Here is a 14,637-nt window from a genome sequence, read left to right as displayed (position 1 = left end):
GGAGCGGCACACTTTTATCATCTTGTAGATTTCCTTTTTACCTGGGACTTGGTTCTATATTTAGGGACCCAAATGATTATAAAAGCTATGGGACAAAACGAAATCGGCATCCATTCTATTTAGTTCCCTTTCGAACTTATTCCACTATTGTCCTATTTCTAGAATATTACTTGAGCTGGTACTTGGCGTATGTAGTAGTACCACATCAGTTACAATGAAGCTCAGCTCTACTTCAGCTTGAAGCGCCGTCACAGAACATGGTGGATGATGGCCCCGTGATATAAATAGTATGACCAAATGGTGTGTTGGTTTTGTGGTTAACTAAAAAACTTCCATAACCTTCCAAATATCATATACAAATGAGATATAGAGTTGAACTATTTGGTAGTAGGGGTTAGAGCTGGGATGTGTATCATTCTATTAATCGATATGATAATTCAGTCAACATATCATAACATGTATTTTTGTCCATATCACCCTGCTGTTGTAGGGGTGAGTGAATGTACAGTACAGGTTAAGGGTTGTGGAGTGTCAGATCCAGCTAAATGATTGAATTTATCCTGGTAAATAATTAAGACCGTGCCATTGCCAACATCATTTCAGGTAGTAACAAGGACAGCTCATATAGATATATTTTAATTTTATTAGAACAAAAATCACATTCATCTTGTGCTCTGAAAACTGTACATTTACAACAAGAGAAACCTAAAAAGTTGTATTCTAACAAAAAAAAACGAAGGGGAAGTGTAGATACAAATGGGTATTTGATACAAGTAACTCGGGGGGTATGTATTGGGCGCTATGGCTAGGAAGGAAGAAATAAGGGACAGACAGGAACGATTTTGGGCACATACTGTGCAATATGACAAGATGATCCAAAACACTATTACAGAAGACATGAGGTTCAGTTACTCCACTGTGAGGTATGGAGTCAAAACAGTTATCCTGAAGCACAGTTTTTAGATATATTCTTATAGGCTATTATTAATTCTATATAACATCTGTTTTTTAGAATTACAATAATCTACCAATCATAGACCTCCAAATAATTTGTAGTCTTACACTTCCACTCGGAACACAACCAAACCTCTTTTGAATGAATGAGTTTCATTACCTAATACAGATTTGTTATACAATAAAGTATCTATATGCTCTGTAAATAGGAGGAACACGTTATAAAAGAGTATTGAAACGTCTTAAGAAAAATCGGCCTTATAATCCTGATATCAGTCCTGCTTGAGCATCAAGCGCCCATCATATTGCACTAGTTTCACACTGATGGTTTTAAAAACACAAAGATGTTGTGTTGAAGTCTTTAGTAGCTGGCACTGCGGAAGTGAAGTCATGTCGTTGGCAAGTGCCTGACAGCTTCGAGTCCTGGGGTTCTTTCTGCAAGGCTGCGTGCGTAGCAGGATGGAAACGAGATCTAATGGTGGGGCTCTTGTTTATGATGAACCGGAGGAGCCTGCATTCTGCCACCAGCTGAGGAGGAGTGGTGGGAATCGAATGGTCTTTGTCCGGCACTTCCTGATGATGCCGCCCAGCAGTTCCCAGAATGTACTGCTATTCCTGTAAAAAGAGCTCATTGTTCTTCCAGGTGCCTGTCATGTGCTGCGGAGGCAGAATGCTGGCAGAACCAGGGTTGTGTTCCCACCGCCACGCTGGCTGGCCCAACGCTTTGCAGTCCTTTTGGGTTTCCAATTCAAATCAAATATTTGAGCCTAATGATAGATCAAGTACAGTGCAAAAAACTGTAAATTCACCAGTAGTAAGATAAACTCAAATCGATGCTAAAACAATAAAACATAATACAGATAATAATCATAATCATAATAATATAACAACATGATAATGATAATAATAACAATAATAATAAGAATAAGAATGATAATCATAATACTATAACAACATGATAATGATAATAATAACAATAAGAAGAAGAAGAATTCTCAGCTCTGTAAGCATGATCAAGCTTTGATTGATAAACCAGCGCGTTGAGTCAGACCAAGTCTGAAGGGAGTCCAGACCGCTCCTCTTGCCTTGTCCTAGCTAACTTGGAAGATGCCTTGACCGCAAACACAAGCGTACAAATGTTAGGTTTGGTTGGAGCTCCCGGGTAAAGTGAGACCCGGCGTTTTAAAACGAGTCAAAGGGGCATGTTGACTGCATTTTAACCATGTCGACCACACCTCTCCTGAGCCCAGTCGGTAAGAAACCTCTCAGTGGTCGGGCTGCGAACAGAACCAGAACCAGTCCTTGGAATCATGGAACCATCCGTCACTAACTGACACTAACCGCAGGTCAGAATCACAGCGCTTCTCTAATGTTGCTCATTATCAAGTCCCTGCTGGAAAACAAAATCCCTACAGCACAACACAGCCTCCCTCCTTCCATCTCTGCATCTTTCTCTTTCTAAGGGTTCGAAGACATGGATTCTGGGTTCAGCACTCTCTCAGCTCTCTCTTCCACCTCCTCTCTTCACTTGTTCATTATTGGCTTCCTCTACTCTATCCACGTGGATCCATGGCTCTTCATCTCCCCCCAACCAATAGAATAGGTGACTGAGGTTGAATTATAAGGAACAATCTCAGGCTCCTCCTCTCAGACCTCCGTCTGCAGGTCGATGATGTCTTGGCTGACCATTGGGATGGTGGCACCAGCCTTCTCCCACTCCACCTGCTGCATATGCAGGGGCGACGCGGCCAGGGGCTCCAGGTCCTTCCGCACCCAGGCGGGGGGCGAGTGCTGGGTCCTCTGGACACCTTCCCAGGGTCTCTCCACCTGTGGCAGCTGCTTGTCCTGAAGAGGTGAACATAAAGGCCATGAGTATTGGTATCATCAATAGACCCAAATTGGATTTGGGATAGTTCAATGAAATAAAGCTGGACCTATATTGTAATGAAAATTGTGAACTTGGTTGATAGGCAGATCAATGGTCAGTCATTGTAGTCTTCCTTGTTTAATCCAAACAGCTGTCAATCGACTCGCCATTAACTACCTTTAAGGTAACTTAAAAATCATAATATAATTGTGTAATGTGGACAAACTGTTCCTCTAATACTGGGGGGCTAGTGGAGCATTGCAATGCTGAGTATGCCCTATTTAAAATGCCTTAAAAGGCATATTCAGTCAGTTAGACCAATATGGGTAATAGGACTCACGCTGTGGTTTGTTTTGTCACTTCCTCCAGAGGACACGCTCCATCTCACAGACTGTTAGGAAGAATGAAAAAAAAAACCATAATTATTTAAACATTCTTAAAAGACTGTTAAATGCAATTTCAAAAACAGCTGAGGTCAATATGGTTTGCTGAGGTCAAGTTTTCTTCCAGAACAATACTCTGATGTAAATAAAGACTCAGCATGTCTGTACGACAAAGATGATTGAAGATGTCGCATTGCTTGGAATGGTCTCTCTCATTCTCTATTAATGTTGTCTAACCTAGCGACTAAATCAAATCAATTTATTTATTACCCATTTATTTTCTGCGGTATTTAAACAAAAAGACAAAATAACTGTATGTGAATCTGTATGTACACTGTAAAATAGATTTCTATAGGATTATTTTACCTTGCTGTCTGAAGCAGGGGACTCTCTGTCTTGTTTCTCAGCGTGATGTAATTTCCTGTTGAGGTCCTGGAACATGTTTTGGTGACGTTTCCTTGTGTGCATGATCTTCTACAGGACACATGGGAATAAGAATAATAAGTCAGCAAATGGCACAAAATGACCCCATTTTAGACAAATGTAATTTCCTACTGATTAATTCTATCCATATTATTGGTTAATATACAAATATGCACTTGAGATTGCTTACATTCATTCAGCTCTTTGAAGTTATTACATTTTTATTACAAGTTTACAGATGTGCTATTAACATGATAATACAGTATTTGTTATATAACAACGTTGTCTTGGTTACATATTGATACATACCTCGAAATCTAATTCAGCGTAACGGGACTTCTGTCTCTCCAGGGAGCTCATGGACAGTGTGGAGATGGTCTCGCTCTTGGACATCATGGAGTTCAGAGAGTCGAAGGTGTCTCCCAGGCTGCTGTGGGTGATGTGAGACTCGCTGGACATGTTGTGGATGTTCTGGACGGGAGAGTCCCTCTCCGAGTAGGACACGCTGACCCGGTCGGACGGTAGCGTCTTGAGTCCGAAGGCGGCCTGGGGCTCAGCGAAGGGCCCACTGAGATGAACCAGCCTGGTCTGTGGAAGCTGCTCCACGCTGATGTTGTACTTGGACGGGTCCTCTTTGGCCTTGCGAAGAGTGGAGGTGGTGTTGGGCAGGAGCAAATAGCCGCTACCGTCGGGGCAGCTCCCCTCCGCCTGGCCACGCGCCAGGTTGGCGTCCAGCTGCTGGAAGAGCTCGCCTTCGCACACGTAGACGGGTTTCCCGCAGGAGGACGGGTCCATGCCACCATGCAGCCTGCTCTTCTCCCTCTTCAGGGTGAGGGTGTGGCTGGAGTACTCGGGCACGGCCTGCATGTGGGCCTTGGTGGTGTGGGAGGGCAGGGTGTGGAAGTTGGAGCTCATGGGGAGGGGCAGCTGAGGTGGGAGGGGCATCTTCTCCTCACAGGAGGAGTTCATGCCACCTGGAATAGAGAGGAGGGGTCGGGGCAAATAGGTAAGAGAGTGCATTGACAGTACAAATATGCTGGACATGTCTGTTGATTCACATCGATTGAAAGGATGGTCAAACGTAAATAACAGATTTAGAAGTAATCAAAGTGCTGAGATGTTTCCCTTAAGTAGCAGCATGCCTCTAAAATATCTTCGTTCTAAATTGGACAAAACAAATGACCTCAACGAATGAAAGGGCATTTAAGTGAGTGAATGGGAAAATGGTTAGGAGAGTAATGAAAGGAAAGAGGCTCACCGGGTCTGTTGGAGTCAGCGTCCTTTTCGAAATCAGACTGCAAAACAAAATACAAAGAGATGGTTCCATTAGTACTGATCGAAAGTGTATTTACACAACACTTTCACATTGAAGACACAAGTTTCAGTCATTCACAACAATGTTATTCCGACATTATAAGCATAAGCAAAGACACTCACCATGAGCTGGGTGTGGTGGCTATTTTGGAGGGAACTGCCAGAATCTCCATTGCCATCGTCCTTACGGTCAACAACTCTGCATTTCACTGCATCTTGAACCTATTAGAATAGTGGCGAAATGACCAAATAGTCAGCTACATTCCGAAACAACCTTCGAATACAAAACAAAAACGTAGGAAAATAACGTCCGAGGTGAAAACGTTGCGCTTGCCTCTCTGCGCAGGATGCAGTGCACCATGACGATTATGAACCCTTCCAGGGAGTCAAAGACCGCGAAGAGGATCTGGAAGAGAGCGGAGCGGCGGTCGGTCATGGCCAGGACAGCGGACATCCAGGTGAGGGCCAGCAGGGGCAGGATCACACAGGAGCTCCACAGTGACGCTCCCGCTCGCTCCTTCAGTTTGACATCGGTGATGCCGTCCTTGGACACCAGCTTGTTGAAGACCAGGATGCCAATTACCATGTTCACCTGTTCAAAAGACGTTAAAGACATGATGAGTGAGACAATTGTAGTGAGCAATAGGTTTAACTATGGTTAACAATATGGTTAGCAATGGTTAGAAATTGGTTTAACTACTATATGTCATAAGAGAATGTATGGTAAAGCATTCATTAATAAGTATTTTTATGCATTTCAAAATAATTTGAGATATACAGGGATATATACCAGAACAACAGCAGCAGCGGGTCCAACGAACGAGTAGAGGAGTCCACCCTCCAGAGAGAGCCAGCAGCTACAGGGAACAGACAGAACAAGAGCAATTATTACATGAGCTGGAGAAAGGGAGTTAGAGAGAAAGAGAGCGGGGGAAGAAAGAGATAGAGAGAGGTGGGGAGGAAGAAACCGATTTAGGTTCAACTTACTAGTTGACGGTGCCATATCCCTTAGCCTTGGTAAATCCAACAGACACAGCCACCACCAGAGCAGGGAGTCCTATAAGAGAGAGGGGGAGAGAAGGAACAGAGTTAAATACAGGGAAACAGAGCAGAAATACTGGAAAACATACAGCTAGAATGTCCAAAGATGTTTGGAAGAGGAAAGACAGACACATAGACACAGTAACAGAGTCATAAACAAATGATTACTTTATTTACACTTTGAATGAGGATGCCCATTCTAGCAATTATATTTCTATGGACAGAAATACAGACACAGTGACAGACAGACAGAAAACCATTTATTAGGGTTACGTACCCCAGCCCAAGCAGAGGAAACGCTTGCGGATGATGCGGTTGCGCAGACGGCCCGTGACAGCCATGTAGGACTGCCATGCTTCCGTCAGCACCCAGCAGAAAGATGAGAGGAAGAAGAAGTGAAGGAGGGCGGCCACCACTCCACACACCACCTAAAGGAAGGAGGGAAAGAGAGAAAGAGAGTGAGAGAAAAACGGTGTCAGTGGTGCGGTTAATCTCCAAGGTCTCAAAGCCATAGAGAAGGTCAAAGCCATAGAGAAGGTCAAAGCCATAGAGAAGGTCGAAGCCACAGAGAAGGTCAAAGCCACAGAGAAAATCAAAGCCATATAGAAGGTCAAAGCCATAGAGAAGGTCACAGCCATAGAGAAGGTCAAAGCCGTAGAGAAGGTCAAATACATAGAGACGGTGAAATGCATAGAGAAGGTCAAATACATAGAGAAGGTCAAATGCATAGAGAAGGTCAAAGCCATAGAGAAGAAGAAAAAGAAGAGAGGGGATTGGTTAGAATTGTACCATACCTTGTTGCGAGCCTGGGTTTGTCCAACCAGAATGAGGGCATTGGAGCAGATAATGGAGAGGCAGAAGTTGATGAGGATCACTGAGCGCTCCGAGCGGATATACCTGGAGGACAAAATGGAGAGAGTGAGGACGGTGGGGAAGACAAAGCGTGTTGCGCACACAAAGACATATGAAATTTGCAATAGTGGTTTTGCTTCCAGGGGGCACTTACTTCCAGACGGAGACATAGATGATGATGAGGAGCAGTAGGGTGAGAGAGGAGACCCCACAGCCTACGATGAGCGTCACAGAGGGAAGCAGATTCTTATCCATGTTCTGTAGAGAGGAGACAAGACAACACAATACATTCCCTTACTACGCTGCACACCAGCAAACACACACACATGAAAAAGGCTAACACATGAAAACACACACACACACGCACATGCACACGCACACACTCACACACACAGGCAGTGAGTCTACTCTCTGCTGCGCTATCTGCAACAGCAGACGGCTCCCTGTGGGCAGACAGCTGAATGGCACAATTAGGCCACGGCTAAGGCAAGGTGACCCCAAGGTGAACGTGTCAGAAAGATGGAGCGGCGAGCCAAAGACTCGGCCCGAGGTCACTGCGTTTTCCCATTGAGCTTTTGAACCAGCAAACGAGGCATGGAGGATACAGAACATATATCTCCCACTACTAAGCAGAGGGTGAGCGAGAAAGAGAGAGAGAGAGAGAAAGAGAGGGAGAACTATCCCGGGCGATTCAGCTTCTACGTATCACCAGGCATCCTTACAAGCTGATATCTGCATAGATGTATACGCCGCGGTGCCTTTCTTTGAGGGGATTTTTACTGTGTCTGTGTGTGTGTGTGTGTGTGTCTGTGTGTCTGTGTGTCTGTGTGTGTGTGTGCCCAGTGTCTTGTTACCCCTCCCTGTAGGAGTGGACAGGTTATCACCTCCCACGCCTCTGACAGCAGCTTAGTGCCCTACTAGTGCCCGCCTGTGTCTCAGACCTGGCACACTGAACCCTTAGCAGCGGGCACACGGGAGAGGATGTCGCGCACCCTGTTAGCCCTGATGCTGACTGACCTGTGGGGCTACGAGGGCACCAATACTGATGAGAGGGACCCATTGCCCCCCACCCACTCCCACCAGCTAATTGGCTGGGGGCTTCGTCCCCGTGCTTTGATAGACTTTGGAGGGGTTGAGTTCATTTAACACCATAGATTAACCCGCGTCACTGTGGTGCAAATGAGACACGGACAAATCATGCTCAGGCGCCCGAATGTGGAAGCCTTCATAGGCGAAGAATCTAATTAGACATTTGGATAGGGGTTGGGAATTGTGGCACTTATAAAGAGGTGGGAAAGGCTAAGGAGCGAGCTAAATGCAGAGGAAGAAAAACAAAAGCAAAAGAACGCTTCAAATGTGATAAACCTGAGGTGCGAGGAAAATGAAATTGGCTACGCCCTCCATTGGATTTGTATGATAAACCCATCAAAATGTTGTGTCTGTAGCATAGGAAATACCACAAGAGCCACATCACTTTGGCATTGCAGATAATGTCCGAGAGGCTAAAATGGGGATGAATGCGGTGCCTTGGAGGGCTGTCTATATCGCTCGCTGCTCTCTGCGTGGACATACCTCATATCACAGCACAGCTGGCAAACCCGGGCCTACGGCAGCCAAATACTAAATTAGCACAGCAAATTTGTTTAGAAATCGATCCAACTACATCAGAGGCTCCCAAACCAGATGGCAGATAGCGGAGGGGTGAGCTGAACTGCCATTTGCTAATGCCAGGGAGAAAAAGAACTGTGGCAGCAGTATGCTAGCTTCACTGCCTCCCTCCCTATATGTCTGTCTATCTGGGTTGATGCTGCCTTTCGCCATGGGCTACTGAGTGAAACTGTAATTCAGCGCGTTTGATCTAAACATGAGCCATGTCTTGCTTTTGCCCTTGAAGGAATCCCAATGTTCCCATTTTCTCCTAAACCTAAAATCAGGACAGGAGAAAAAAAAAAGTCCTTTATGGTGCCTATTAAGTGTGCATTTTCATTTGTGGTAAGGGTTGATTACCCAGTGCGCACCGCTCTAATTGGGGTCCATTGGACAAGGTTATCTTCACTGACTAACTAGGTGGGCCACTCCTGCCTCTTTGACCATGTGTCCAAGACACGTTCTCATTGGTGCAGGGTCCAGGAAGCAGACCTTATCAAATGAGAGCTGAAACACTGCAGTGTCTGGCTGTTCTCTCCTCTCCCATACAGCTGGCAGGCGGAGGGACAGTACTGAAAATGTCTACAGCACACATCAAAGGATGGTGGGGCGGGTGGAACCATCAATGCACAACCAGACATCCGCTTCTCATTGGCCAGAGTCGTTGGCATTTTTCAGAGAGACTTGATGCGACCCATAGGGGATGGGGGGAGGATGGGAGGGGGGGTGTAATAGAGGATTCAGAGGTATTGGCAGGCGAAATGATTGGCGCAGCTGGCCGTCGACTATGGGGGGCAGGTAGGGGTGGCTGGTTTTGTTGTCTTCTCACAAACACAGGGGGCGCTGTAGCTGCCTTTCTCTTTTCCAGACCGGGCAACAGAGACAAAACAAATCGATGACAACAGGTCTGGAGACAAACAAAGCCCAGATTGCATCTCTTATGTTCAGGCCAGATTGCACCTCTTATGTTCAGATTGGCAGCATCTTTTGCAAGATGCAATAGAATCATGCAGTCCAAGCATACTGACTGAGTGACTGCGCATTTGTATAGGCTTAGACATGCTGTATATCGATTCTGCTGAGCCCACTACAGGTTAGTATCTGATCTTTGAGGTGGAATGGAAGGTAATCCTATGTGCAATTAAACCGATCTGAGACAAACATGCATTTCTCTGAATTGTAATAGCCTGTCCTATCTGTTGATTGTCAGTGTGGTTTTGTTCATGGTGGGGGTGTTTTTCCTCAATATCTCAGTTAGCAAAAATCACACAGACCAAGCTTGCGCTGCAGAAGTCGTTACCAGGGCAACTAAAGAGTGAACCGCTATGGAGGCACAATCTAAACTGGGGTAAATTACACTTTGCCTTTGCGCAATAGAGCTCTTTGCGTATTGATAGGATGAATACACTAATCAAAGTATATGTTCCACCAAGTCAATGCATGCTGTGAAAACGATGCAATGCAACCCCCTATGAATTTGAATACCCAAAATGCATGAATGAATAATCTTGATCAAATGGAAAAATAGACACATTTCTGATATGTAGAACAAATTCTGATATGATTTTTCAAGTGACGCTTGTAGCTATTTACTCTATTTGTAGGTTACAATGAAACCATTTAGTTTTATGTTTTTAAACATTAATTTATCCATTTCATTCAATTGATAAAAATGACACAGAATTGTCTCCGATTATTAATGCACACACGGGAATGTTATTTGCACATATTTGAATAAGACAATGAGTCTAATTGAAAAATTAAAATCATTAAAATGTAACGATTCGGGCTATTATTAGCCTACCATTAATCGATCGTTATTTTGATAGAAATGGCATTCCGTATCGAATATCGACATGTTTGTTGCACAGTTCTTTATCTGACCATTAAAATCACCAGTCTATCAAACCTATCTATGGTCAATGGCACCTGCACAGAGACAAAGAGGGGGAGGCTGGCAGCGCGAAACCGAGCCATTCGAAAAACAACGCCTACGTTTACATTTAATTCTTCCATCACACACACATAACGAACATTAACATTGAAGAAACACAAGGTAAATAAGCGCAACACTTACCATAGCAGGGTTCAGCCGCGCTAAAATGGCGAAGGTGGAGAGCCTGTCACACACGCATTTGGTTCTGAAAGAATCAACGGCGACCGCTCTGCAGCTACGCGCAGACCAAGATCCAAGCAGCGAAGAACTGCACAGGGCGAGAGTGAAAGGGAACAGCGGGTTATGAGAGAGGAAACATTACCTGAGAAATATCTCAAATAAACCATCCATCCCCAAAAAAGTCATTGTAGCCTAGTCTATAATAAGACCACATAAAATATGCCCAGCATATTTGTAATAGCAAATCACAGGTCTTTCAGTTTTGCATGGTAATTTGAAATGCAGAGGAATTCATATATCTGATATGTGATTGATAAGATATGTGGTATGTGTGTGAGTTTTTATCCAAATCTAAGGTCTTATTACACAGAAATTATATTGAAATTAACCTGTTGCTTTCACAAGAAAAACAGTTTTGTTATAATAACTATGAGTGTAATGTAGTTCTAACACCTGAAATGGCAGCCCTGCTATGGGATGAAGTGCTATGGGATGAACACTTGGGATGAAGTGCTATGGGATGAAGTGCTATGGGATGAACACTTGGGATGAAGTGCTATGGGATGAACACTTGGGATGAAGTGCTATGGGATGAACACTTGGGATGAAGTGCTATGGGATGAACACTTGGGATGAAGTGCTATGGGATGAACACTTGGGATGAAGTGCTATGGGATGAACACTTGGGATGAAGTGCTATGGGATGAACACTTGGGATGAAGTGCTATGGGATGAACACTTGGGATGAAGTGCTATGGGATGAACACTTGGGATGAAGTGCTATGGGATGAACACTTGGGATGAAGTGCTATGGGATGAACACTTGGGATGAAGTGCTATGGGATGAACACTTGGGATGAAGTGCTATGGGATGAACACTTGGGATGAAGTGCTATGGGATGAACACTTGGGATGAAGTGCTATGGGATGAACACTTGGGATGAAGTGCTATGGGATGAACACTTGGGATGAAGTGCTATGGGATGAACACTTGGGATGAAGTGCTATGGGATGAACACTTGGGATGAAGTGCTATGGGATGAACACTATTGCTGCTAATACTTTACCAAAAACATAAACAAGAATCTGTCTAATTTATATTCTTGACCATCTTCCCCAAGAGGCATTAGATATGAGATGGTGGACACTGGTGATTCCCAACAAGCCTATAGTCACACTTTCTCAAAAGTATGAGTAAAATAAGAAATATGATGGAATTCACTGGTGCCCTTCTGCTAAACCATGCCTTATGGTGTGGGCATGGGAATCACTTCACCGCATGACCTCTAAGACTGCCATAGGGTATTCTCTAAACCATTTGAATATCTACTGTGTATCATTTTAACTCTCAGTTAAGATGGCCACTATGGATTTTCATCCCAGAATATCCAGTTGTAGGTATTGAGACAAAGGGCAAAGTCTTGTCATCAATGACCATTAAAAGACATTGTAATCAACAATCTTAGACAGCAACAATCCCTTTTCCTCATCATGAGTGAGTGATTATACAGTAGAGCGCTACATTTAGTTCTGGGACATCGTCCCTATTATGACACATGGGGATAAAGTTATCTGGCTGCACTGTGCGGCAGCAGATGCTGTCACCTCGCAGTGTTTCACATGACGCGAGTGTCAGGGGGGAGAGAAAAGGGAGCGAGAAAGGCAGCGAGGCATTGAACCGTGGCCCTGGGCACAAACTGGTGAGCCTGCCTGAGCAAAAGGCTGTGATTACCACCACCAGCCAGCCCCCCTACCCAGACATTAGTCCACACACTGTCAAGCATCGCAGGGAGACTATGAGGAAATAGCAGTAGTCACTGCAGTCAACAGCAAAGTCAACTTGGAGAGGAGGCTTTGCTCTGCTGCCAGTACAGTTTAACGCCTGCTCGCCTGCTCGATTCCTCAGATCACTCAGATAGGTTAGAAGTTGCGAGGTGACGTGGAGGGTAGACTAGGCATTGCTCCTTGGTATGGTTTGTGTAACTATGTAATATCTGACTGTGTAGCTTTGAAAAGGGATCGGACAGAGCATGTTAGCTTGGAATGAGTCTAATGTCTAATATCTAATACTAATAGCATGTCACTGAGAGATGGACACTGACCCTAGAATAGCCTAGTTTAGCACTTGGCCTCAATCTGTGTGTCTGTAGCATAGCATAGCATAGCATAGACAGTTGGGCTTGAATGGACATGTAGAATAATGGCATTTCCCCAGTGAGCCTGCCTAAAAACCAAACAAGTGCTGCTCCACAAAGTCAACTTTGACCCAAAACTCTGATCCAGGGCTTCTCCCTCTCTACCATTTCCCCTTATCCTCCCTCCATCGAGGCATTAATCACATCGGCTGCCTAAAATGAAACTAATTTGGCTGGAGGCACGTATCCCCTTCTCCTACCCCCCTCCCTTCTGAAAGTGTAGGAGTTAATTACACTTTCTCCTCTTCCTCTTTTTTTCTTCTCTTTCGACTTGGGCTGCTTTTCTCAGGTGAGAAGGGAAGGGATGCGGATGTGAACGGGCCCTCAGCTGAATGCATTGCAGTGCTTATCTGAGCTCCACAAGTGTACAAATCTATCTAAATGCAAATGGCCCACCTGTGCTTCAGGAGGGCACAGTACGGCTGCCTCCAAAATGGCAACCTATTCCCTATGGGGCTCTGGTCAAAAGTAGTGTGCGATATAGGGGATAGGGTGACATTTAGGATCCACCCAAAGCCCCACGGTGATAGATCCAGAGCTGGGGGTAAGTTGAACAGCGGGGGGTATTCATGATGCATTAAAATGCATCTAAACATCTTTTAAAAAGTCCATGTGTCACTTCCTGTTAACCTCTATTCACCTCTAAAATGACAAAATGGACACGGGAGAGATGGGAGAAGAAGAGTTGCCATTGTCTTTGGATGATTAGCTATACTCGGAATTAAACGTGACATAAATGTTGCCTCTGTGTTGTGTCCCTGTCTAGTTAGTGGGGTATGGATGGATCCAGATGACTTGTTGATCAGTGAAAGGTGTCACAGGGGGCTCTGAGGATAAGAGCGGCTGTTACCCTTAAAGCCCAGAGAGATGGGTCACGTCAACATGGTCTATTGATGCTCTGTCCCTGCTTGTCCAGATGATTGAAATTACAAGAGTTGCAACAATACTGCATCACAGTGACTTATATAGCTAGGGCGAATGCTCATATCAAGTGATAGAAGCAGTAGTGAATGGCCTTTGAGCTTTCTGGAATAATCAACTATCACCAAATGGGTTGACAGAATTATGAGAATATGGATATTTATGAATGGAAATACACAAACGGGATGTAAACAACATTAGTCACCACTTACGTTTCACTCTCATCCCAGGAGATGCAAGTTTCATTGATGGTGTCCTGGAAAAAATAGAAAAGGCGGGGTAAGGATCTAAGGAAAAGGAAATGCGTGGGATGCCCAATTGGACAATCTATTATCACACGCGTGAGACGCAACAGCATGGCGCTAACCACCATCCAATGTTTCTTTCACCCCAACCTCACCTACTGCACTAAAAACGTCCACTTTCCATTACCATAATGACGCAGGTTTATTCATGCGACTTAACGTACTGCTACTTGTTTAAAACAACACCCTTAGGGGACTTGTAGTTCTAAAGGGCCATTAGGTGGGTATCCAATGGGAACTTACATTATGGAGGTGGGGGAACTCGATTTCCACTGGGGTGGAGAGCAGACCTGGGGTGGGCTTGACCACAACCGTAACTACCTTAGAGTTGAGTACGCTGCTGTTACTGAGGAGAGAAGAGACAGGACATTTGGTCAAACAAAAGCACAGTATTGGTCATGTGCTGTTGGAGCATTTCCAGTATTTGACGGGATAAATTGGCAATCAATGGCGAATACTTCAGGGGAATGCTAAAATGGTTTTAATGGGGTTTGTACAGTGAGTAACTATATGCCTGTAAATCAGTCCCGTGCCTGCCGGGTTTCAATGGAGGAAAGTCTACCTTCCCCAAGGTGTATCAAGAGGGCACTGTGAAAGTGTGCTAGTATAGAGTATGAGT

The 14,637-nt window shown here is 44.6% G+C and overlaps 1 protein-coding gene across 1 annotated transcript in view; it reads right to left on the bottom strand.

Annotated features, from left to right (window-relative positions):
* Positions 1-625: 625 nt before the first annotated feature.
* Positions 626-14,637, bottom strand: part of LOC139558807 (adhesion G protein-coupled receptor B1-like) — a 28,546-nt gene continuing 14,534 nt past the window's right edge. Inside the window, exons 16-30 of the mRNA XM_071374251.1 lie at positions 14,262-14,364; positions 13,926-13,969; positions 10,559-10,685; positions 6,989-7,092; positions 6,777-6,879; positions 6,260-6,410; positions 5,929-5,998; positions 5,732-5,798; positions 5,276-5,533; positions 5,065-5,163; positions 4,886-4,922; positions 3,937-4,601; positions 3,571-3,678; positions 3,162-3,212; positions 626-2,799 (exon numbers count right to left, since the gene is read on the bottom strand). Coding sequence (XP_071230352.1) covers positions 2,602-2,799; positions 3,162-3,212; positions 3,571-3,678; positions 3,937-4,601; positions 4,886-4,922; positions 5,065-5,163; positions 5,276-5,533; positions 5,732-5,798; positions 5,929-5,998; positions 6,260-6,410; positions 6,777-6,879; positions 6,989-7,092; positions 10,559-10,685; positions 13,926-13,969; positions 14,262-14,364 — 2,185 coding nt within the window. The 3' untranslated portion in view covers positions 626-2,601. The remainder of the gene's footprint in view (positions 2,800-3,161; positions 3,213-3,570; positions 3,679-3,936; positions 4,602-4,885; positions 4,923-5,064; positions 5,164-5,275; positions 5,534-5,731; positions 5,799-5,928; positions 5,999-6,259; positions 6,411-6,776; positions 6,880-6,988; positions 7,093-10,558; positions 10,686-13,925; positions 13,970-14,261; positions 14,365-14,637) is intronic.

This window comes from Salvelinus alpinus, chromosome 29 (assembly GCF_045679555.1).
Source record: "Salvelinus alpinus chromosome 29, SLU_Salpinus.1, whole genome shotgun sequence".
Taxonomy (NCBI): Eukaryota; Metazoa; Chordata; class Actinopteri; order Salmoniformes; family Salmonidae; genus Salvelinus; species Salvelinus alpinus.
This window is presented reverse-complemented; position numbering and strand designations above follow the sequence as displayed.